General features: G+C 45.7%; 1 protein-coding gene and 1 long non-coding RNA gene across 3 annotated transcripts in view; one reads left to right on the top strand and one right to left on the bottom strand.

The window, feature by feature from the left end:
• Positions 1-23,816, bottom strand: part of LOC142775383 (uncharacterized) — a 104,548-nt gene that overhangs the window by 22,077 nt on the left and 58,655 nt on the right. The gene's annotated exons all lie outside the window — the stretch shown is intronic.
• Positions 1,399-22,608, top strand: LOC119170343 (very long chain fatty acid elongase 7). 2 transcript variants are annotated; one of them, XM_037421482.2, is made up of 2 exons: positions 1,399-1,506; positions 21,426-22,608. In XM_037421482.2, exons 1-2 carry the CDS (start codon positions 1,475-1,477, stop codon positions 22,303-22,305), a joined length of 912 nt encoding a protein of 303 aa, XP_037277379.2. In that variant the 5' UTR covers positions 1,399-1,474; the 3' UTR covers positions 22,306-22,608. The 2 variants fall into 2 exon arrangements, with proteins under 2 accessions (XP_037277379.2, XP_037277380.1); XM_037421483.2 differs by lacking the exon at positions 1,399-1,506 and adding an exon at positions 16,059-16,339.

The following is a 23,816-nucleotide window of genomic DNA, read 5'->3' as shown; positions in this document are numbered from 1 at the left end:
GTGCACATGCACACAAAACAGCTTCTTGCAAACTCGTTTCATGAGATGCCGCTAGCACACAGAAAGTCACCGCTACGAATGATGGGTAAAGATTTGGGCTACTGTACTTCTAATTTGACAACTCATAATTCAAGAACGAGATTCTCTAGACGATATAAGGTGTAGTCGTCTGATTCTACTTGCCTAAATGGTATGAGGTGAAACATGAAGTTCATTATTTAAAAGAAAAGCAATATGCTCGTAGGTTATAGACATATCGCGGTGCCTTTTGTGACTTAGCAATAGGACTACAGCCTATAGCCAGATCGTACAAATAAGTGACTGCAATGTGTTCACTTACGCGAAAGCAGACGTTTTATACCACTGCAGCACTGCATAGATCTGTCTTTTAAAAAGATCCAAGCAGTAGACACAAGAAAACATGTTGGTACGCAAGTGCAGAGTGTCATAAATCTATACAAGGATTCCAAATCATCGAAAGATTCGCTAAATTGTAGTTTAGAAAAAAACATAACGACCACGATTACGGGAAAGTGATCAGCGCTGTCGCAGGCTTCAAATTGTGCTTGGAAAAGTGAATAGCAGGTCGTTAAAATTACTTTTTTTATGAAAGCAGAAAAAAAGGAGGTACCGCTGTCGCACTCTTCGAATGGAATTGGAGAAAGCCAGTGCGGTGGCGTTGCAGCTCTGGCACTGAGCTGCAACGCCACCGCACTGTTCAGGGGAAACTGTTCTTTTAATGCGAGGAAAAGCACAGAGGTCAGCAGACATTTGTCTCCGGCTGAGAAAGAAAAGCGTGTTATTGTTTGTGTCCTGTTACGGAGCGTCGGGGAAATGAGGACAAGAAACCAAATACCGGAAATAAAACAGAAACGACGAAGTTGATTGCGCACGGTAAAGTATGTTTAAGTGCGATATGAATAGAACTAATTCAGTACACCTTAACCATCTTAACAACTCACCGGTATTCGGGTGAGCTAACAAGTTGTACGCTTTTACTAACTAGTGCTCACTATTCATATGTGACCTTGTATCGTACAGTTAGGGTGTGACTTGTTTGGTCTGGTAGCGTTCGCCGCCGATATAGGGCACCACGATATCGCTTACGGAATGAAGGCGTAAGCCATAGCGGAAGAGCGAGGCCCATTGCGAGAAGGAGGAAGAACACCACCGAGTAAAGAAACGCGGCGGCGGGAAAAGAACATTAAAGGCAACATCCGCCTCCGCAGGTAAAAATAAGCTCCGGCGTTACAGTTGGCCGAACCAGCGTTGCGGACTCCAGGAACTGGAGCGGTGGCTGCGCGCTGCTTTCTCCTCCACGGCCGCAGGGGGGGTGAGGTCGATGTACCGAGTCCTTCCGTTAGGCGAGTGGGCGAAAGTCGAAGGCTCGCTCCCAGTGAGACGATCAGATGCCTTTGTGCACTCGCGGGCGCAGCTGGACAGAGCACACTGTCACTACGCTAACGAAGGAGAAATGGAGGCCATCAAGTCCACCCCCGGTCACAGGTGAGAGCACGCTAGCACAAATGGGTGAGGATCGATTGTGGTACATCGTGCAGAACATGCGCAAGAGAGGTAGCATCCGAATCGAACGTACAAGGTATAGCCGTGTATGAATTGGCTCAGCGCCGAAAAGCTCTTGATCGGTAAAGTAGTGAAGTTTTCGTCCGGGAGCGTTTCTCAATTATTTAGCAGTGTCCCGTGCTTAACACAACAGCTCACCTGAGCTTGCTACCCGCGGCAAAGTTACGTATCTGCACGGTTTGTAACCATATTTAGAACATTTCTTTACTGTTATGATTTTCTGATATGCGTCAAGTATGTGACCACGCTGGCTGCTGACATTCACGGAGGCTCCGTAACAATCAGAGAGAGACTAATTTGGATATATAGACGTGAGTGGTTACAGCCTGAAAAACAACAAAATCAGGTTATGCAATCTCTACGGAAGACTTTGTAAGGCCTTGAGAAAATGATGTCATGTTTGGTAGTTTGGAACGACCCTATAACGATGACTACGATTGTCGAACTAATTCTGGTTAGCGGACCAAGTATACTTCGGCTACTTTACGTGAAGCTTCATACATTTTAACACGTTTTCTGGCGCTCGCACAACTTCGTGCAGAACTTCATACATGACACATACATGACGCGTACATGACTTCATATATTCTAACACGATCGCTAACGCTCGCGTTAGGTTTTGAAAATGTACACCGCTTTTGCCAAGATGGATGTTCTCAGAGTACAAGCTACACGATTTTTATAGAAATGGTGCGAATATTCACGACAGCTTGAATAAAAATTGACGCATCTTGTGTTGAGCGATACTGTAAAGGCGATTAGCTGGCGAACAATGTAAAACTGTATTCATGTCTACACGTAGGGTTTATGTGCTTCCTTGGAGCAAACAAGTGTTCAAACTGCGTAGCTGGAACAGACTCTGCAATAGGCAGTGAACTTTATGTACAAATGAAGATTAACAAATAAAGACCCTGACTCACTGAAACGTTATGAGCTAATTCACTTACATTGATCTAACCCTTAGGCCAAAGGGAACCTGACTTTAGAGAATGGCGGACGAGAAATGAGGAGTGCTGCAACAAGTGCTATAAATAAACAATTTTCTTGAGTATATATCACTTTAAAATAGTGTAAAAATGAAAACTTACTACGATGCGTTCTTTTTGCAAGTCATAATTAGTTATTAGGGAATGTGTCCTAATGTAAGCTAAGCACTAGTAGTAGTGTCACTTTAGCAGTGCTAGGTCTATCAGCGGCAGCATTGATTGTTCTCATGCGTAGAAACATGATGCATGCCCTCGAACTTCGCGGTCGGATAGCCATCATACATGCCATCAATTAGTGCCAATGAGAAATATTTTCACCTGCCCTGCAGCTATAGATATATTCTATTTAGGACTTTCTCTAAGTTTAAAGGAATCGCTAATCTTTATTTATGCACCTGTTTTCTTTAATATAACTGAAACTATACTGGTTGAAGTCTCATCCCAGAATAGTGCCCCGGAAAACGCCGTGGATTATTGATGATCAAGTCCTCAAAACTTTTTGACCTATACGGCGACTATATGAAGTTTGAAACACAACGCATGCTGCAAACAGGAGGAAGTGAGCGCGACAGAGGCTCGTATTTGCGTGTTTCGGCTTGCTATGGAAGCGAGGACTTTGCCAACATGTGCTGCGGTTCTATGAACAATTTTACGAAAGACATATGAGCACCGACACCTTAGAGTGTTAAGAGGGTATGGTAAGGTACGGTAGGATCAACCAAAAAAGCATTTTTTTATTTCATTGGTAAAGAATAATACACAATTCGATTTGATTTGATTGGATATGTGCGGTTTTACGTCCCAAAACTATCATACGATTATGAGAGACGCCATAGTGGAGGGCTTCGGAAATTTCGACCACCTGGGGTTCTTTATCATTCACCTAAATCTGAACACATGGGCCTACAGCATTTTCGCCTCCATTGAAAATGCAGCCGCCGCTGCCGGGATTTAATCCCGCGACATACGGGTCAGCTTCGGAGTACCTCAGCCACTATAACACTACGGCAGGGCATTAATACACAACTTGAAAGGCAAGGTTATGCATTGACGAGCGCTTGCGAGTGCTCCAAGCTCTTCAAAAATGGCGCCAAAAACTGCCCTGTCTAACCAATGCGCAGCTTTTTTTTTATCATTGTTTCTGCGTGTAAGCATGTTTTGTGGTAACTATGACTATATCATAAGCATTCCCTTCCAACCATTTTCTACTTTTTGAGTGCAAATTTTTTCTCCAAAAATGCTTTGCAGCCTAATTATTCCCGTGCACTGTAAACATGTACCACGCGTGTGAACCTGCGACCTTATCCGAAGGTTTCAGGTTCGATGCCTGCAGGCGGCAAATTGTATTTCTGTTCAATTGGCTTTGTTTATATGTATATCATGATTACTGCGGTACACTTGAAACAGTACAGTTAGCGTTCATTTCATCTTCCTTGAGTTCATTATGGGCTCGTTTTCATTGAGGTCTTGTCAAAAGAAAAACCCGAGCCCTCAAAGATCAATTCCTTCGTTTTTGCACGCGTTACAACTTGACGTGCCGCCGGTTCAGTCAGAGGCGTCGCGTTTGCAACCGAAGCTTCTATGAACTGAATTGATGTCAACGATGGCACTTTTAATACGCGATGACGTAGCTTCCTAAACAAGTTCTTTTCGCTTGTTCTTTCATATTGTGACTACCATGCAAACAAAGCAAATGATCTGGAGTACTCAAAAACTTGCATGGGATAGACTAGCTCGAGCGCCAGAAAGGCCCTGCAAATGGCGTCCTGTGCCGTAATTGAGAAATGACGACCTCACCGTTCTTCAGTTTGAACTTTCTATCCCTGGGTCTTTACGTTCCACAATTATCTGTTGTCTCGAGGGATGTCTAATGGTACTCCAAAATAAATCCAACGTATTCTGAATGTGACTTGAACAAAGGCATACGAATGCGTTCTATACCAAAGGTGCAAAACCTATTGAAAAGCAGCGCACTTGCTAGGCAATAATGATGTTCCGAAAAATCCTCGACACTCACGAAAGCCCTCCTCACCCACAGGGGGCGAGCACTAAAGAAATGAAAAGTAAAGCGAATAAATCTTCTTGTTGCAGCTGCGATTTTAACCGGGACCGGGGACCCCCCCCCCCCCTTCCAAATCATGTGCCTTTAACTTGCGGTCACGCACACTTTTGTGCAAAATATATTTATAGCACGCAGCAACATTTTTTGTCTTTATTTCCCGACATTGGGCGCACTTTCACACCACAGCACTTTCAGAATGAGGCTTAAAAAAAAACTCACATTAACAAGAGCATCCTGAAACATTATAACATCGTCATATTTTAATTTCAAAAACACTTCGCGTAGTCTACACACCAACCCGGTAAAGTAAGAGTTCACTGTCTCGAATTTATCGCCAAATATTTTACAACAATGAAGTTCCTCTAGATAGTGCAAAGGCTGATAAGAAAAGTTATGTCATAAAGTATAGCACCTTGGCCTGTAACCAAATAACTGATACTACCTCGAGTGAGTGGCAAATCTTCTTTAGGTGTTATTCGCATAACATCTCAAATAATACTGGACCCCAACACTCAACACGTGTTCTTTAGATTCAGGCTTCCTAAAACGTGCACAATCAGCAGCCCATCATAGGTACAACCCCTTTTTCTTCTAGCTAAGTTTTAACATTCAAGGTACTAGCACGCAGTTAAAAAAAAAGCGTTTTTATCGTACTACCACCAACATATGTCTCACACGTTTTAAACATATTTGCCGTGACCTTCGGTGTACAATTATCGGTAGAAACGTTCTGGGAACGTGATTTCTGTCAAATCCGAGTTTAAACCCTTACGTGTTAACACCCAAATATTCAATAGAAAAGTGACAATTGAAATTTTAAATGCCACATTCATTTGACAGAAAATTTGAGTTATTGCGTAACACCAATTTTCTCTTAATGAGACAATGTTAGGCAAGGCATGGCTTAATTAGAATAAGATAATCGTTTTTAAGACTGCAAATGAGTACTGCGGAATCTCGCAAGAAGGCGGAAGGGCTATGAAAGTGTTAAGGAAGCTTCATGGCTCGCTCAATCGGTACAATACCACACAGGAAAGGCGTTGGTCCCGGGTTCATGCCCAGGTAAGGACAAACTTTTCCGCAGCTAAGAAGCGTTTCCTTCCGAAAAAAATAGCATTATTTGCCTTGTGGGCTCATGCTACAAACGAGTGATTGTCTCTGTCCTGCCCCCTTGTTTTTGTTTCTTCTCAAGAAGAGATTTATTGTTTCACGCAAGAACAAAAATATAGAGACCAGTTGCTTAAGTAATGGATTGGGCACTTCTGATGCACCCTGATTTAGCTCGCTGAACAAGTCATTTGTAATTCTTCTTTCATATTGTGAATACCATGAAAACACAGCAAATTATCTACGAAGTCTCTTAAAGTTCAGTCTGGAGCACCTCAGGACGTGCGTGAGATAGACCAGCTTGCACGCCAGAAAGGTCCTGCAATTGGCGTCACGTGCGATAATCAGGAGGTGATGACCTCACAATTTTTCGGTTTCAACCTTTAATTCTTGAGTCTTTACATTCTACAATTATCTGTTGTCTCGAGGATGGCTACTGGTACTCCAAAATGAATCCCATGCTTTCTGAATGTGAACTCAACAAACTCATATGAATGCGTTCTACCGAAGATTCAAAACCGATTAGGAAGCAGCGCATTTGCTAGAGGCGTTTCGTTGACTAAAAGCAATCTGCTGGCCAACACTCAAAGTCGGTATAGATAGTTGCACATTTCTTGACAAATCCCGACATCGACAAAATCGAACTTCCAACCCACGCTTCCATGATCGCGAGACGATAATATTTTTTACAGGGAAATATACTTTCAATTAGAGTAAAAATTGATTACATTGATTACAGGGGTATTCAAACGAAGCGAGGTATATTACATTGTGAAGACGTATGTGGCAGAAAAACTGTAGTAATAATAGTGAGATTCGATAAACTTATGCAAACGTTGTTGCTTAATATGTACACCAGTCATCACAAAGTAAAAAAAAAACTGTGCTTTCACAACTTATTTTAGCAAACGTCCCTCTTTAGACATTCTTGGAACTTGGGAAGTCACTCACGGGACCAAAATATCTGTACTCCAAACTTTTCCAGCGAATAATGGTTCTCCATGGTATAAATCAACACAGTTTTGTTCGAACACATTTGAGATGGCCACCAAAATGACTGAAAAACGTGGCATGGTATAACCTTGAAGCGTTCGCGAAAGCTTGTTCTTGTTCACTTTCAACTGTGTCTCGCACCCACAGTGGCGAATGACATAATTATCATACCATCGCGCTCTCTATTCGTGCTCTTCGTGATCTGCGTCGTTCTCCGAACACGTGCGACCGGCGCGCCCTCTGCAGCTCTGCCTAATTGTCCGGCACAGGGAAGGAGATACAAACGAAAAAAGACAAGGATATATGGAGAAAAAGATACAGGAGGAACCAGGAAGCGACAAATAGAAGGGAACAGAAAGCAGGAGGAAGTAAGACGACGGCAATGTAATATAAAATCACGTAACACTGATGACGCCAGATGTTGATGCCATACCCATGACGTTTAAAAAAGTTGACGCTTAGGGCAAGTTATTTATTTATAAATGCGAAGCATTTCTTAGCAAACTTCGGTGACTTTAAGCCCATCCATCCACCCATCCATCAATCCATCCATCCATCCATCCATCCATCCATCCGTCCGTCCGTCCGTCCGTCCGTCCGTCCATCCGTCCGCCTACGACTTCTAGCTCTCCTGGCCGTCTCAATAATGGTATCAATACCAAAATTGGTAGGGCATAACGTAACTGTGTGACAAACATAACTGACTAGTCGCAACATGAAAATCGTGACACGTATGTCATGAATGTCATGTTTTACATTTCATGATATCGCTGCTCTTGCGGTGGTTTCATTCACATCACATTCTGCAAAACTGGTATGGTATGACATAACTACACGACAAACATAAGTGACAGACTGTAACGTAGAGATCATGACATCCATGTCATTACTTTCATGTTATGACTAGTCACGACTACGCGCCACGCTCATGGTGCGCTCGCGGTCGTTTCGCTGGCTTCACATATACCACATTTGGTATTACGCAACGGGAATTAATGACAAAGGTACATGACTCGTGCAAACGTGATAATCAACAGATGCGTGTTATGTAAAACATGACTACGTGCAACGCTCATGGTGCGCTCGCTGCCGTTTCGCTGGCATATATATATCAAATTTGGTGTACGTGACGTCAATGGATGCCGAAGGTACAGGATTGGTGAAACCATGATAATCATGACATGAGTATCACGTAAGAACATGACAACATACCACGCTCATGATGTGATCTCGGCCCTTTCGCTAGCTTCACATGTACTAAATTTGGTATTACGTGACGTAAATGGACGATGAAGGTAACTGACACGTCCATACATGATAATATTGATATGCGTGTCATGTAAAACATGACTACATGCTCCGCTCTTAGCGCACTCGTGCCCGTTTCACTAGCTCCACATATACTAAATTTGGTATCACGTGACGTGAACAGACGATGAAGGTAAGTGACACATCCAAACATAATAATCATGGGAGGGAAGTCATGCACGGCATAAATTAGGTCCGCCTCGTAACGTTGTGCTGATTTAAAAGAGACATACGAACCTTCCTCATTTATGCCTTGCATATCATCAATTCATACAGGACGTGGGATCTGTCAATTTTATTTATTTTGTTAAAATCGTGTTCTTCAGAGGAGTTTTAGCAAGAAACTCGCCAGGGCAAGCAACACAGCTACAGAACAGAGAACAGGAGGCCGAGAGCGCGACGCACGAACTTCGTAGTCTTTTCTCTCACTGGCACAGAGCTAGCGCCGATGTGCACCGGTACAATTTCCTCCCCGCACAATGAAAAGCCATCCTGGCGACGGCGACTTAAGGAAAAGACGCTATAGATGGGTCGTAGCAGGGCTTAAGTCGCGTGACATGAACCGTTTCGCGGCCTCGGCAGCGATGATCGGGCGATGGGTTGACCGGCTCGACGACGTAGTTTACGGGAGATGTCTGCTACAGTATGCGGTAAGGACCGTGATACCGTGACGAAAGTTTTGTAGAAAGTCCGGGAGTTGTGGACGGGACCCAAAGCCAAACCAGCTTTCCCGGGGAGTAATGGGCATCAGACGCAGCTGTGTCATCAACGGAATTTTTTGCGCGACTGATCTTGCGTGGTGTACGAGCGAGCCACTTTACGGCACTCTTCAGCGTAAACAGCAGTTTGAGAGATGGAATTGCCCTCAGAAACGTCCGGTTGGTACGGCAGAATGGTGTCCATAGAACATGAAGGTTCACGTCCATACAGGAGAAAGAAGGGAGAGAAGCCAGTGGTAGTTTGAGACGCAGAGGTGTAAGCGTAGGTGACGAAAGGAAGTACGCGGTCCCAGTTTGTGTGGTCTTCCGACATGTACATCGCCAGCATGCCGGCAAGGGTACGATTGAAGCGTTCCGTCATGCCATTAGTCTGAGGATGGTATGCAGAAGCGGTACAGTGTACAATGCGGCATTCTTTGAGCAGAGCCTCAATGGCATTTGAGAGGAAGACGTGGCCGCGGTCGCCAAGTAATTCACGTGGGGCCCCATGGCGCAGAATGAGATGACGAAGTAGGAACCAAGCGACGTCTTTCGCGGTGGGGGCTGGTAGCGCAGATGTTTCTGCGTACCACGTGAGGTTGTCGATGGCGACTATTATCCAGCGGTTGCCGTCAATAGCGGTCGGGAGTGCACCGAAAAGATCGACTCCGACGTGGTCGAATGGTCGGGCAGGGCAGGGCAATGGCTGTAAAGGACCAGCGGTGCTGTGAGTTGGAACCTTGCGACGTTGGCACGCAGGGCACGGCTGAACGTACCGGCGAACGTATCGACACATGCCTCGCCAGTAGTACCTCAGGCGAAGACGCGAGTACGTCTTGAACGAGCCAGCGTCACCGCACTGAGGGTCGTCGTGGAAGGCACTGCAAATGTCCGCGTGCAAATGACGGGGGATCACGAGGAGCCACCTGCGGCTTTCAGTCAGGTAATTGCGACGATACAGCAAGCCTTCACGAAGTGCGAAGTGTTGGACTTGACGACGTAGGGTCCGTGAGGCGGAGTTTGGGGCCCGTTGAGACAAAATGTCAAACAGGGAAGCAATCCAGGGATCTTTGCGCTGTTCTTCCGGCATGTCGGTGATGGCCAGAGATGATGAATAACAAGTGGAAGCTGGTGAACCGGCAGTGTCGGAAGGCAGCGGCAATCGAGATAGGGCGTCAGCGTCCAGAGTGTCGTCCAGAGCGATGAATCACACGTATATCGTACTTCTGTAATCGTAAAGCCCAGCGAGCCAGGCGTCCAGTCGGGTCTTTCAAGGACGACAGCCAGCATAGCGCGTGGTGGTCGGTAACAACATCAAACTGACGCCCATAAAGGTGGGTGCGAAATTTACCGATTGCCCATACAATTGCCAAACACTCCTTTTCTGTGACGGAGTAATTTGACTCCGCCTTTGTGAGGGTACGACTGGCATATGCTACAACGTACTCGCCAAAGTCTGGTTTTTGCTGGGCGAGCACCGCGCCAAGGCCGACACTGCTAGCGTCTGTGTGTATTTCTGTAGGCGCGTTGGGGTCATAGCGGCGCAGAATTGGAGGAGACGTGAGGAGTAGGCGAAGCTTCGTAAATGACTCATCGCAATCTGCACTCCAGGCTGAGAGGTCGTTGTTGCCGGCGAGAAGCTGTGTCAAGGGGGATATAATGGAGGCGAAATTCCGGATGAAGCGCCGAAAATATGAACACAGCCCAATAAAGCTTCGGAGTTCCTTTAGAGTGCTGGGCTTGGGATATTCGGCAACCGCTCGAAGTTTGACAGGACCTGGCGAAATTCCTTCTTTGGAGACGACGTGGCCTAGGATGGTGGTAAGCTGACGGGCGCAAAAATGACATTTCTTCATGTTTAACTGCAAGCCGGCGTTAGTGAGGCACTCGAGAACTTGTTCAAGGCGTGCGATATGAGAGGGGAAATCTGCAGAAAAAACCACTATGTCATCTAAGTAGCATAGACATGTCTGCCATTTGAGGCCTCTGAGAACGATGTCATCATCTTTTCGAATGTAGCAGGCGCGTTGCAAAGGCCGAAAGGCATTACGTTAAATTCGTATAAACCGTCAGGGGTGACGAACGCTGTTTTCAGATGGTCGGCTTCAGCCATGGGCACTTGCCAGTAGCCTGAGCGCAAATCCAGTGATGAAAAATATTCTGCTCCTTCAAGGCAGTCCAGGGCGTCGTCGATGCGGGTTAGGGGATAAACATCCTTCCGCGTAATCTTGTTTAGGTGGCAGTAGTCAACGCAAAATCTTATTGAACCGTCTTCTTTCAGCACCAGCACGACAGGAGAGGCCCAGAGACTGTTCGATTCCTGATTCACGCCACGTTTCAGCATGTCATCGACGTTGTCACTAATAACGCGGCGTTCGGCCTGCGATACCCGGAAGGGACGCTGTCGCAGGACAGCATGATGACCGGTGTAAGTACGATGAGTCATTGCAGACGTGCGCCCCAATAATGGCTGGCCAACGTCAAAAGAGGCGCGAAAGCGTTGAAGCAGTTGGACAACTTTTGTGCGCTGAACTGGCGTAAGCGTGTTATCGATGCTACGCAGGAAGATGTCTTGGACAGGGGAGGTTGTAGCCACGGCGAAGGTGACGGCGTTTATCGTCAACGGTGTCTTTTCGCACGTTGCATCCAAAGGGAAGATGGCCTCAAAACGGTATAAATGCCCAACACATTCGCCACGTAACAGAGTTGTCGAGCAAGGAAAGGGATTGCACGCGTAGAGCACACCTGCACCATGCACAAGGGTAACGACGGCAAATGGGAGTATGAGGTTCCGTCGGCGTGCACAGTCTTCAGACGGTGTAAACAGGGCGGTCAAATTACAAAGTGAGTAGGAAGAAAGAGACACCAGGGTGGCAGAGAACGGAGACATGATAGCGTCAGCGGCGACAACCAATTTAGGCACCGGGCTCGGGACGTCGACGACTGTGGTACTGAAAGGGGACAAAGCGAGTCCAGCTCCAGTGCAGTCAACGAGCGCATCATGTGTAGAAAGGAAGTCCCAACCGAGGATCACGCCATGGGACGCATCTGGTAGGACAACGAATTCCACAGTGTAGAATGCGTCGTTGATAACAAGACGTGCCGTGCACGCCGCCACAGGCTTAACGTGATGCGAGCTCGCCGTCCGTAATAAAAGATTAGAAACGAGTGTCGTCACTTTCTGCAGTTTGCGGCACAAAAGTTCCCTTAAAACAGAAACGGCAGCTCCTGTGTCGACAAGAGCGTTCGTCGCGACACCATCAATAATAACCGCGATCTCGTTCAGAGGCGAAAGATGAGGCCTTGAAATTTTCGACGAGGGCGCAGTTCGTGTCTCAGGAACTGCGGCTCTTAGTTTTCCTCTTGCGTGGGGTTGGTACGGCGGAGCATAGAAGAAATGGAGTGGCGCCGGGAGGCGGAGATCGACGTGAGGGGGAACTGACAGGGCGCGAATAAGCGCCCGATGAGTCGGCCGAAACAGGGTATCCTGGCTGCTGTGGCATGTAGTCGAGGTTGGGGTTGTACTCATTGCCATAAACACTGCGCTGACGACGACAGTGACGCGCAACATGGCCAGGAATGCCGCAGGCGCAGCAGATGGGCCTGTTGGCTGGAGTGCGCCAAGGGTTGTGAGGGGGTCCGGGAGGTGAGAGGGGTTGCGCGAGAACCGGGCGTATTGGGTGAACAGGGCGTGGTGGCGAGTAGAAGTTGGTGACTGGGGCGGAGGGTGTTGGCGACGGTCGAGCATGGGAACGGGTAACGGCCTCCGCATAGGTGAGAGGCACTGAAGGCTGCGTTGGTGGCACAGGAGGTGGAACCGCCTCAGCAACTTGAGCTTGAATGACACAATAGAGCGAGTGATCCAGTGCCGTGGGACTCTCGGTGACAGACGTGGCAATACAGAGCTGACGAGCCACTTCCTCACGAATGTATTGTTTAATTTGCGGCAGTAGGGTGGAATATTCAGCGCCAGAGCTCTTAGCCTTCAAAGATGAAAGTTCCACTGTGGGAATTCCGGCGCGACGGGTAGAAAGGCGCTCTTTGCACAGCCCATCAAAGCTTTGGCACAATTCAATGACTTGCGCTACTGCCTGAGGGCACTTGGCTACCAGCATATGAAATGCATCGTCATCTATGCCTTTCACTATGTGCCTTATTTTGTCAGACTCCGCCATAGATGCATTCACGCGTTTACATAGATCAATGACGTCCTCAATATAACTCGTGAACGTCTCCCCGCTCCTTTGGACTCTGGCACGGAGGCGATGTTCGGCGCGAAGCTTGCGCACTCCAGGCTGACCGAAGAACGAAGCGAGGATTTGCTTGAATGCCGACCAGGTGGTAAACTCGACTTCATGGTTGTAGTACCATAGCTTCGCCACATCGGTCAGATAGAAGCTGACGCGCGTGAACTTAGCAGGGTCATCCCATTTGTTGGGACCGCTAACACGCTCAAACTCTCGCAGCCAGTCTTCGACGTCAAGTTCGTCGCTGCCACTGAACATCGGATGGTCATGTTGACGAAGAGTCCCAGCACACATGACCGTAGGTGGTGCTTGGGAAGGAGCAGCGTCCTTGGTCATTCCGGAGGCAGATGGTAAAGTACGGCTGCGGGGCTCCAGGACGAGAAGGGGAGCGACCCAACAGCGTTCCACCAAATGTAAAAAGCGTGTTCTTCAGAGGAGTTTCACCAAGAAACTCGCCAGGGCAAGCAAGACAGCTGCAGCACAGAAAACAGGAGGCCGAGAGCGCGACGCACGACCTTCGTCGTCTTTTCTCTCACTGGCCCAGAGCTAGCGCCGATTTGGACCGGCACAATTTATTTATTTATTTATTTATTTATTTATTTATTTATTCATTTATTTATTTATTTATTTATTTATTTATTTATTTATTTATTCTCTTATACTGCAGGCTGAACTTGCTAGCCCAAAGTAGGAGAGACAAATCTACCATGGACAAGCACATTCAGAATTTACACAACTACAAAACTGCATTACGAAAAAAATTCCACGTACAAGCATCATCGCAAGGATGTATTCACAGGCAAGATTGCAAGCAGCACACGTATGTAAAAAATAAAACAATAAGCACGCGATACACCAAAAACACAGTGATATCAAAGCTTCGTAGATCATGCACAGACCATTCTTTGACAATTGTAATGGATCCATCACAAAATATAAACAGCGCATGAAAAGTTAGAAAAGAGACGGAATGTACAAGGAAAGAGCTCTGACTGCCAACCAGTTTTATTTCGATAAGAAGGGTGTGTGCACAAGCTAGAACGCAAGGCAGAGGCTACGAGACGAGGGGAAAAAAGGCTGCTCACATTATTGCTACATCATCTGACAAGCTTCGAGCATACGACTACTTACGCCTTAACGCCAATCTTCTGTAAATCGCATAACATTGCTGCCGGTTAATCTAACTCAGGAGGTCGGCGGATCGGCTTTCAGCTCTCCCATAGTGGAATACCAAGTACTCTAAGTCGTTAACCGCTTTTTCTAAACACTCATGACACGGCTCGTCTCATGCGAAGTTGCGGGGCGTATAATTTATTTCATCCCACACGTGTGTGGAAAACTGTTTTCGGTAAAACTGGCTTGAATAACCAATTGCACGGGCATCGCAGTAGTAAAGTACATCGTTCTCAAAATTTTCTAATATTTGTTCTTAACAGAATAGCATCCTTAACACATCTAGATCCATTGCCGTGACAATCGGCATGTGTGTACCAGTCGTTTCAACGAGGGCTCAGTAACGGACAAGCATAGGTTTCAGTTAACTCGCCAAGTTATCGAGGCTGAGTTGATAAACATGCTGGGTTAAATGCGTGTTTGCCACACTCTATCGCGCTTTGAAATCAAGAAATTGATTACCCTTTTGGCCTTTAGGACAAAGGTGATTGCGTGCTCGAAGCGCAGTGGCGACGTAGGAAAGTATCCGACCACATTACTTTTCTATTAATTTTTTCTTCCTTGCCTTGTATATTTGTGCTTCCTATCGAAATAAAACTGGTTGGAAGCGAGTGCTTTTGGCACTATTTGTTCTGTCTCTAGCTTTGTGTGCTTTGTTAATATCTTGTAGTGGGTCCATGTCATATAGACGAGGCAGCATCATGGAGTTGGGAGAGCAGCTTCTTCGTCTGATTCCGAACATTAGGCGTGGTATAGTGGTGATGCGGCCACAGACGGCGTTAGTCTGGAAGTCCTGACCTGCAGTTGGTCGGCCTGTGATCTGAGCGATTCTTTCTATGCAGTATGTCTCACCATACATCGCTCGAACTTGTCTCTCGCGAAAAACATTAATGAACAATCGCCCCTACCTTGCGAATCATCCAGCTAGCCCGTTGGTTCCGGCCTTGCTCCTCTAGGACAAGACACACCAATTTTCTTTTTCTTCAAAGGAAATTTTGTCAAACAAACAAAGGCACATTTGAAATCTAAACTTTCTTGAAAAGTAGGGGAAACTAATTTGTTACCGCTGAAGTCTTTGTCGTCATCTCAAGTACTTTGAAGATCTTCTTCTATATACAAATCTATAGGTGACACAAGTTTTCCTCATTGCTCTTAGGTGGCACGTAACCTTATGATGAGTATTACAACAGACTAATTATTCAGTAGTCGTAAGTCAGCACTAATAGAGATAACCCTGCAGTGTGCACAGCAGTTGAAAGGGCGAAAACAACAACGCGGTCTTTTGCGTTCATTCAGCGCCATCTCAGCGGAGTAGTATTTCTCTATATAGGTATACCTCGAGAGTATGAACAGTTAAACAGGGTGATTAATGAGAATTTCAAGTCGATTTACAAGGTGCCACTTTGAGGGCCTCTATGAACACACCATTAATTGCCGTAACGTTCGTGTTTTCCCGTCTATTTTTACGTGAATCTTTCTTTTTATCCACTTCATGCAAATAGCGTTCTCTGAACAAAACCAAACAAGTTAAATAGATGGAGTAAACAACAGAGGACGGACTTCACACAGGCTGGAAATGAAGCCGTTGGCTTCGGACAACGCACCACTTCACGTTTAACTGTCCGTTTCAGATAGGAGGCCAGAAAGCCGTGTGAGCAAGATGGCGTGGTTAACGCAGCCGTGTGCCCTTGCAGCCAGACGCCCATTGTTCTTAGCAGAGGTCCGTTTTTCTCCGGGACCTCTTCACTAGCTGTGCCCACTCGCATGATTCACACCACGTATGCCCTTCCTTGCAGCTACGTTTCTGCCAACACAAAAAGCGAGGCGGACAAACCAGCTCGTTTTCACACAATGTGCAGTCAATTTTCATTCTCTCGGCGTTTCAGAGACAGAGCGGCGAAAGGAGAAGCGAGACGTGGCGACGGTCCCACTTATTTTTCGTGTTTTTTTTCATTTTCATTTCTTTTTATTTTCGCGGTGACAAGTATACCAACCTAGGTATACAAGCAGTGTGGGACGCGTAGCCGTACGTACGCGACGAGGCGAAGTTCTGTTGCAATATTTCAGAATCTGGACAGAACACTTCCAAATCATTCCTTTTTCAAGAGAACATAGCAACAGGAACGCGTCCATAGTCCAGTTAGACGAAACCCGATCGGCGCTACTTGCTCAGGATCGCAGGTAAGCGAGCTTTTTAGTCTGGCACGCCGGATTTCTCGATTCCTGTCATTACAATTTTCGTGCATGGATCGTATGTAACCGACGATTGATTGATTAATCGATTTGAGTGACATATGCGGTTTAACGTCCCAAAACTACCATATGATTATGAGAAACGCCGTAGTGAAGGGCTCCAGAAATTTCGACCTCCTGGGGTTCTTTAACGTGCACCCAAATCTGAGCAAGCGGGTCTACAACACTTTCTCCTCTATCGAAAACACAGCCACCGCAGCCGGGGTTCGATTCCGCAAACTGCTAGTCAGCAGCCGAGTGCCTTAGCCACTATACCACCGTGGCGGGACGTCTTGTGTAGCCGATTTATGGAAGTTGGAGAAGCTGTGTCTTTTTCTTGTTTTTTTTCACTCCCTAAAGGGCTTCTTACTCGGCATACGTAGAATTAGGAGCGCTTTACTTCACGGCTTCAGGATTACTGAACGTGCAAGAAAGCGTGGCATTCGACATGACACGACGCGTGTTCTTGGGGCGTAATTTGAACGGCAGCACACAACATCGCATGCTTGAAAGCTTTACTTCATCAAAAGGCAATAATGCGGAGAGAGGAACACAATCGACAGGTAATTACACCCTGGTATATATTTTTTTATGTTTATTTTAACTTATCACGACTTCGTAATGAAGTAGGCATGCCGCAGCTAGCCGCTCTGCTGTAATAACTTGGAACACTTTTAGTTCTCTACCATCTATCTATGGATCGAAAGCACACGAAATTTCCTTGTTATTGCGGTCGCGTTCACTTTAAACACTCTGGATGTATCACCGTTATCCGGTAGTAGGAAACATACCAGAGCTTTAAATCTTCAAACACATTTTTTTTTTTCTGAACGAATTTGCGCTTCACCATAGTTCAGCCACCGTGGATAGGATTGAATAAGCGCAATCGAGCGCAGCGACCCAATTCATAACAGTGGGTGTTGGATGCGAAATGCAATACGAAAGTTATGTGACAGAATTAGGTTAAATTTATATAACTACATATAGCTAGATAAACGAATAAAATTGACTACAGCTAGGTGTACAAGGGAATATGCCAGTTCCCTTCGACGTCCATAACTTGGAATTCTTAAGTTGATTACGTTCTCAGGCGGTGAAAGTTTTGCTGAATCTGAGTACAGTGAGTGATCCGCGTCAACTGCAGTCCGCTTTTCACGTTAGATTTTTTTGGTTAAGGGCTGCGAAAGCGACACATTTTCTCATATTTCCCTTTACATTTACAAAGCAAACCTCAGTCTAGCATGCCACTGCTTCATACTGACAGCCAGGCTCGAAGCAGGATCTTTTTTTGGGGAGGTGGGGGGGGGGGGGGGGCTGGAGTGGCTTGCCGAAGATCATGACTATTTTAGAAAAACTCATACTTTCATTAATTATTTCTGGTAAAACACCCCCTTCATCAGAATTTCGGGGAGGGGGGAGCGTTCTGGCTACAAGTCTGCCGGGAGATGTTATGGAATCACCCTGTAAACGCCATTTTCCCCAAATTTTATAATGTGAGTTTCGTGGGTGTACTCGAGTAGCTTTTCTTTCATGCTTTCTGTCAGTTTTCATTGTGTTTTTTCGCGTTAACATTTGCCCTGAATACAGACTGCATGTACACACTTATTCAGCCGAGAAAATTTGTTGAACTTACGATTATAGTGATGTTGTCAAGCGCTCACAGATGCAGCAGTTTTGTACGATTGGTTACTGCAGGTAGTGATGTTGTTATATGCTTCGAGAACTCTTTCCAGGAATTTTCCCGAAATGCGTGTTATATGGTTTAAGTAAACCATGCAATTTTTAATGCTTCTCAATTACACATGTTTTTGATGTGGTCGCCGAAGCAGAATATAATACGACCCAAGCGCACACGTGGATTAACTGCATAAGAATACTGTAGTGTGGTTACTCGAAGAAAGCTGCATACGATCGGCATCAACAATCATTTATAATGTAAAAATTTTGTGCCACTGATTTAAACCGGATAGTGAGTAGCATAATTCATGCATGTTTGGTATTCGTCATTCATAGTAGCATATACCGGGTGTTCAAAATCAAGCTTTATGATTTTTTTAAAATTAGGCGCTCGAAGGCACGTGAGAACCACTTGTGCAAATAAGTTAAGCGGCCAGGGGGACAGAAAGTTAGATGATAATTATCGCTGTCAGCAGCCCAATTAACTAAAATTTAATAATTAACTTTTTACTGGCTGCGGTAAGTTGGCATGTTTATATTGAAAAAATGTAGGCAGTGGTGTTTGTACACAGTTTCAGTTGGAAGATTTTTTCTAGCACGCCTGTGTTCCGAGATATCCGGCTCCAAAGTTTAATTGTCTTTCGCACGATTACGCATGCAAGAGGGTGAGGGTCCGCGCAAAGCTCCTCCCTAAAGTGACGCATCTGTTGCGTGTGGTGTTTAGTGTGTGAAGAGGGTGGAAGCGTAGGCATAGGTGATAGCAATTACCCTTGCCCTCTTCGGCCGGCGAAATCAAAATGTGACAGCGCGGTGCGCCATGAGCCTTACGCATGATCCTGATGAACGCGATAACAGGAGACCATTTTTCGCGACGTTTTTTCGTGACTTTAGATCACACTGAGACATCTTCTTGTGAACGCGTTAGCAGGACCGTCCTGCACTAGGGTGCCTCCGGTTAGAGCACAGCGTCTCTGCATTGAAGGTCTACCAAGGAAATCCACGTGGAGTCCTTTCGAGCTAATATGGCTGCTTCTGGCGTGAGGTATTCTACCAAAGTAAAAGTAGACGTGGTGCTTGCAATGGCTGAAATGAATGGCAACGCTTCGTTAGCAATGGAGCTTTACGCGTCTCGCCACCCACACCGTCCCCTTCCAACAAGGCCCACTTTCACAAACCTGTTTCGACGCTTCTGCACAACAGGCTCTGTCCACCTTCCGAGACGGACCAGGAAGGCAATCGTCGATGAAGACTTTGAAATCGACGTTGTCGCGTGCGTAACCTCGATGCCAGAGCTCAGCATCCGACAGATTGCCGATCAGTGCGGTCGCAGCATCGGAACAGTCACAAATGTTTTAAGAAAGCACAAGTTCCATCCATATCACGTTTACCTTCATCAGGACCTAAATGAGGCGGACTTTGAAAGGCGAGTTGACTTCTGCAATTGGGGCCTCATCAAAACTGATCAAGAAAATGACTTTTTGCACAGAATAATTTGGACTGATGAAGCTCGGTTTTGCCGAAATGGAAGTGTTAATCTTCACAACGCCCATTATTGGGCACAAGAAAACCCACACTGGCTGAGGCAGCACAAGCATCAAGTTCGCTGGAGTGTGAATGTGTGGTGCGGCATACTCGGGGACAGGATCATCGGACCTCACTTTTTTGAGGACAACTTGAACGGAAAGATGTACACAGAAGAAATATTAGGTGTTGTCATTGATGATCTTGTCTGCAGTCTTTCCCTGAATGACCTGCGCCAAGTATGGTTTCAGCACGATGGAGCACCACCACATTTTTCTACCAGGGCGAAGAACTGGTTGGACAGACGTTTTCCACAACAGTGGATTGGGCGCGCAGGAGCGATGTTTTGGCCACCAAGATCACCTGACCTTTCTCCGCTCGACTTTTTCCTTTGGGGCTACGTTAAAGATCGAGTTTACGTAACAGAGCCCAGCGATGTTAATGACATGAAGGACAGGATAACATCTGCCTGTGCGAGTATTCCTGCAGAAGTACTGCGCCGAGTCATCGAGTCGACGCGACAGCGGTTCATGCTTTGCGTTGCTGCCGAAGGCAGGCATTTTGAACACTTTTTGGGGCATTGACGTCTTGAGAGGTGAAGAGTTTCGATGAGATTTGTGCATGACCGAAATATGCTTATGTAGCAGCAGGAAATTTGCGTTAGCAAGGATAAAACTGTTTCAGTTATTATTGGTGGAGTTGTTGCTCTTGTTTCAATAAAAGTTACAGTACTCGGACATCAGCAGTCACGCTATTCGCGTAGCCCAGGCAACGACCACGCATGCTTCTCTAGTGATTATTACGCACGCGCACTGGCATCCAGATTCTCCGCTCGCACCATTATCTCGGCATGGTATCTGCCACTATCGTTAGAGGCTCTGCAGTTGCGTGTTACGACACTGGTTGCAAGCGTTCTTCGATTTTTGATTTCGACGGCCGAAGAGGGCAAGGGTAATTGCTATCACCTATGCCTACGCTTCCACCCTCTTCACACACTAAACACCACACGCAACAGATGCGTCACTTTAGGGAGGAGCTTTGCGCGGACCCTCACCCTCTTGCATGCGTAATCGTGCGAAAGACAATTAAACTTTGGAGCCGGATATCTCGGAACACAGGCGTGCTAGAAAAAATCTTCCAACTGAAACTGTGTACAAACACCACTGCCTACATTTTTTCAATATAAACATGCCAACTTACCGCAGCCAGTAAAAAGTTAATTATTAAATTTTAGTTAATTGGGCTGCTGACAGCGATAATTATCATCTAACTTTCTGTCCCCCTGGCCGCTTAACTTATTTGCACAAGTGGTTCTCACGTGCCTTCGAGCGCCTAATTTTAAAAAAATCATAAAGCTTAATTTTGAACACCCGGTATACAGGAATTCCTTACATATTTTCATTTTGTCGGGTCTTTTCACAATGTGTGTCCCCAAGGTGATTTGGGCTAGTGGTAATGAAAAAAATTAACATGTTATCAGAGTGGTCTTATGATGACCTCATTGTTTTCATTCGTAATAACTGACAGCAGCTATTTTTAACCATATTTAGGTATTTGAAAACAAGCTGACATTTCAAAATTTGTAACGAAAATTGTCTGCATTATGAAGTCAACGAAGCTCGAAAATTGAACTATTTCAAGATTTCTGTTTCTATAAGCCGAGTGTATAGAAAAGCTACGACACCCATGTCAGCACAGAGCATAAAACACCCTGTCGTAAATTAATACATCAAGCACTTGCTTAGGCTGATTGACATTACCTTATTATTTGTTGCTAAAACGACGAAAATGAGCTGGTGATTCAAGGCAACTTACATAGTTATCTCGTTTTTTCCAGGTTCGGGCGAACCAGTATGCCTTTCAGCCTCCAACCCAAAGTGTGGCTCGACAAATTGCACGCCATCTCGGATCCCAGAACCCGAGACTATCCGGTGGTGTTAAATCCATTTTTCGTCACGCTGATGCTGGTCGCCTACCTGTACTTCGTCAAGGTTGCCGGTCCGCGATGGATGAAGAACAGGGAACCATTTCAGATCACAAACATCATCCGCGTGTACAACATCACCCTGGTCATTGTGAACATCGTCGCCATCTTTGTGATTCTCATTCCCACGTACCTGCCCGGAGGAACGTACAGCCTGCTGTGCCAGGGCCTGACCGGAAAGTCCCCAGAACATCACCTCAAGTTTTACAAGTACGGCTGGATTCTCGTCGCCTGGCGATACGCCGATCTCCTGGACACCGTCTTCTTCGTTCTGCGCAAGAAGTTCAATCAGGTGACCCAGCTCCACGTCATCCACCACACCATCGTGGTCATCAACGTCTGGTTCTACACCCGCTTCGCTCCCGAGGGTCAGCCGGCACTCGGCCTCGCGCTCAACATCTTCGTGCATGCCATCATGTACACCTATTACTTCCTCGCCAGCTTCGGAGCCCGCATGCAGAAGTACTTGTGGTGGAAGAAGTACCTCACGACGCTGCAAATTGTGCAGTTCCTCATTATCATCGTGCACATGTCCATCCCTCTCTTCATTGACTGCGGATTCCCCAGGCACGTCGTGCACATAGCGAACGCTCAGACTTTCCTCATCCTCTGCCTGTTCATAAACTTTTACCTGCGATCGTACACGCATTACAGCAACAAATCAAGCGCTGCCTCAGCGTCAGCGAACAGTGCAGTCACCGGTGCGCAGAGTAAAGAAGACAAGAAAGATTAGGCAGAAACAACTGACCCATTTTCTTCAGCCTACGCATTTCATTCGATTGCCTATTGAACGACAATGCTGCGCAACGCGGTGGTTTCCGAGCCAGCATAAGTAATTGTGAGTGCCGCGGCTGGGGAATGTAATCAACATTTAGTCATTTGTGATTAACGTAATTCCTGGCAGCTTAGCTACGTTTGTTATATATGGTGTTAGTATGTGTGATGAACAATTCCCCCACTTTCGTGACAGCCATCATTTGTACAGATACGCAAAGAAGTCAATAAAGTCTCGGAGAATGAAACATGGAGCCACAAACTGTTTAAACTGTACTTGCTTTCGAATATCCAGTGTCTGCAGAATCGTGCCAAAGAAGAATAGCTCAACTAAGGGCCGAATTTCGAGGTTTGTGGACATTTTATTTGCTTCAGTGATTTCCCAGCAGTTTCATATATTGAACGCTGCCAAACTCGTACTACTCTTGCAATGTGAACAAAGTGTCCAACGTTATCACCTATTATAACTTGATATAGTAATTGACACTGCAAAGGGTGCGATACACATATCGGTCTGACTCAGAAACTCTTATACAGCATTTACCATCACTTTTACTTAAAGCCTTGACTCTAAGCTCAATGATTATTTTGCAATGATATTCACTTGAAGACTCAATGAACCAATGTAGTCATATTTTTTGTCATGTCTAGATAATTTTTCTATCGACCGAAATCTTCCCACTCCTGCATTTTCCCGGCACATGAAATTCTCGCCAATATATGGGCCTGGTGGAAAGTGTCTGGCGGAGTCACTTTTGTTGCGTCATGCCAGGAGCAACCAGGTGTTCTCTTTGTAGACCACAAGTCTTTATTGTCAATTACTGTTACGCATGTTGGCTACTAACAATCCCATTCCGGGCATTCATAGCATTTTGCTAAATAATTACAGAACAGTCTACATTTTCCAACATTTAGGAGTGGTTAGAAAGACAGATATCCTAAGACAATACCAAACGATGTGGCTTTTGTTTCTCCGAATTTTTCTTAGCCAATTTTTACTGAACTACAGTGACGCTGCCTTCACTCAGACAAGTAAAACCACCTACTTTTCTAAAAAGCTATATTAGTTTCTCTCAGCTAAACATATCGAAGTAGTAATGGTGGCATGAAACTAGTGGAACGATTCTTATACTGCAATTACTAAAACACGGAAAGAACAACTCAAGAAATGCAGCCACTATTATTCAGCTCTGTGGCGTGGTATATTTTGTTGCACTAAAACTTTATTGCCAGCCAAGGTTTGCCTTATGCATTAGTAAAATAGTTCTGGCACAACTTAGACAAAAAACAATGGTACTATTTCTATAAGGATGAATATCTCGCTTATTAAAAAGGTTGGTAATGAATACGCGAAACAGCCAGCTTCTATCTTTAAACAATTACGTTTCACAGCGTAAGCTTCATCATTTAGTCAAAAAAACAACAACAAAAGGTTGGTATAGTGTACGCGAAGCAGCCAGCTTATGTTTT

The sequence above is a fragment of the Rhipicephalus microplus genome, chromosome 2 (assembly GCF_043290135.1).
Source record: "Rhipicephalus microplus isolate Deutch F79 chromosome 2, USDA_Rmic, whole genome shotgun sequence".
In the NCBI taxonomy this organism is placed as follows: Eukaryota; Metazoa; Arthropoda; class Arachnida; order Ixodida; family Ixodidae; genus Rhipicephalus; species Rhipicephalus microplus.
Note: the sequence above shows the minus strand (reverse complement) of the source record. Positions and strands in the feature narration are given on the sequence as shown.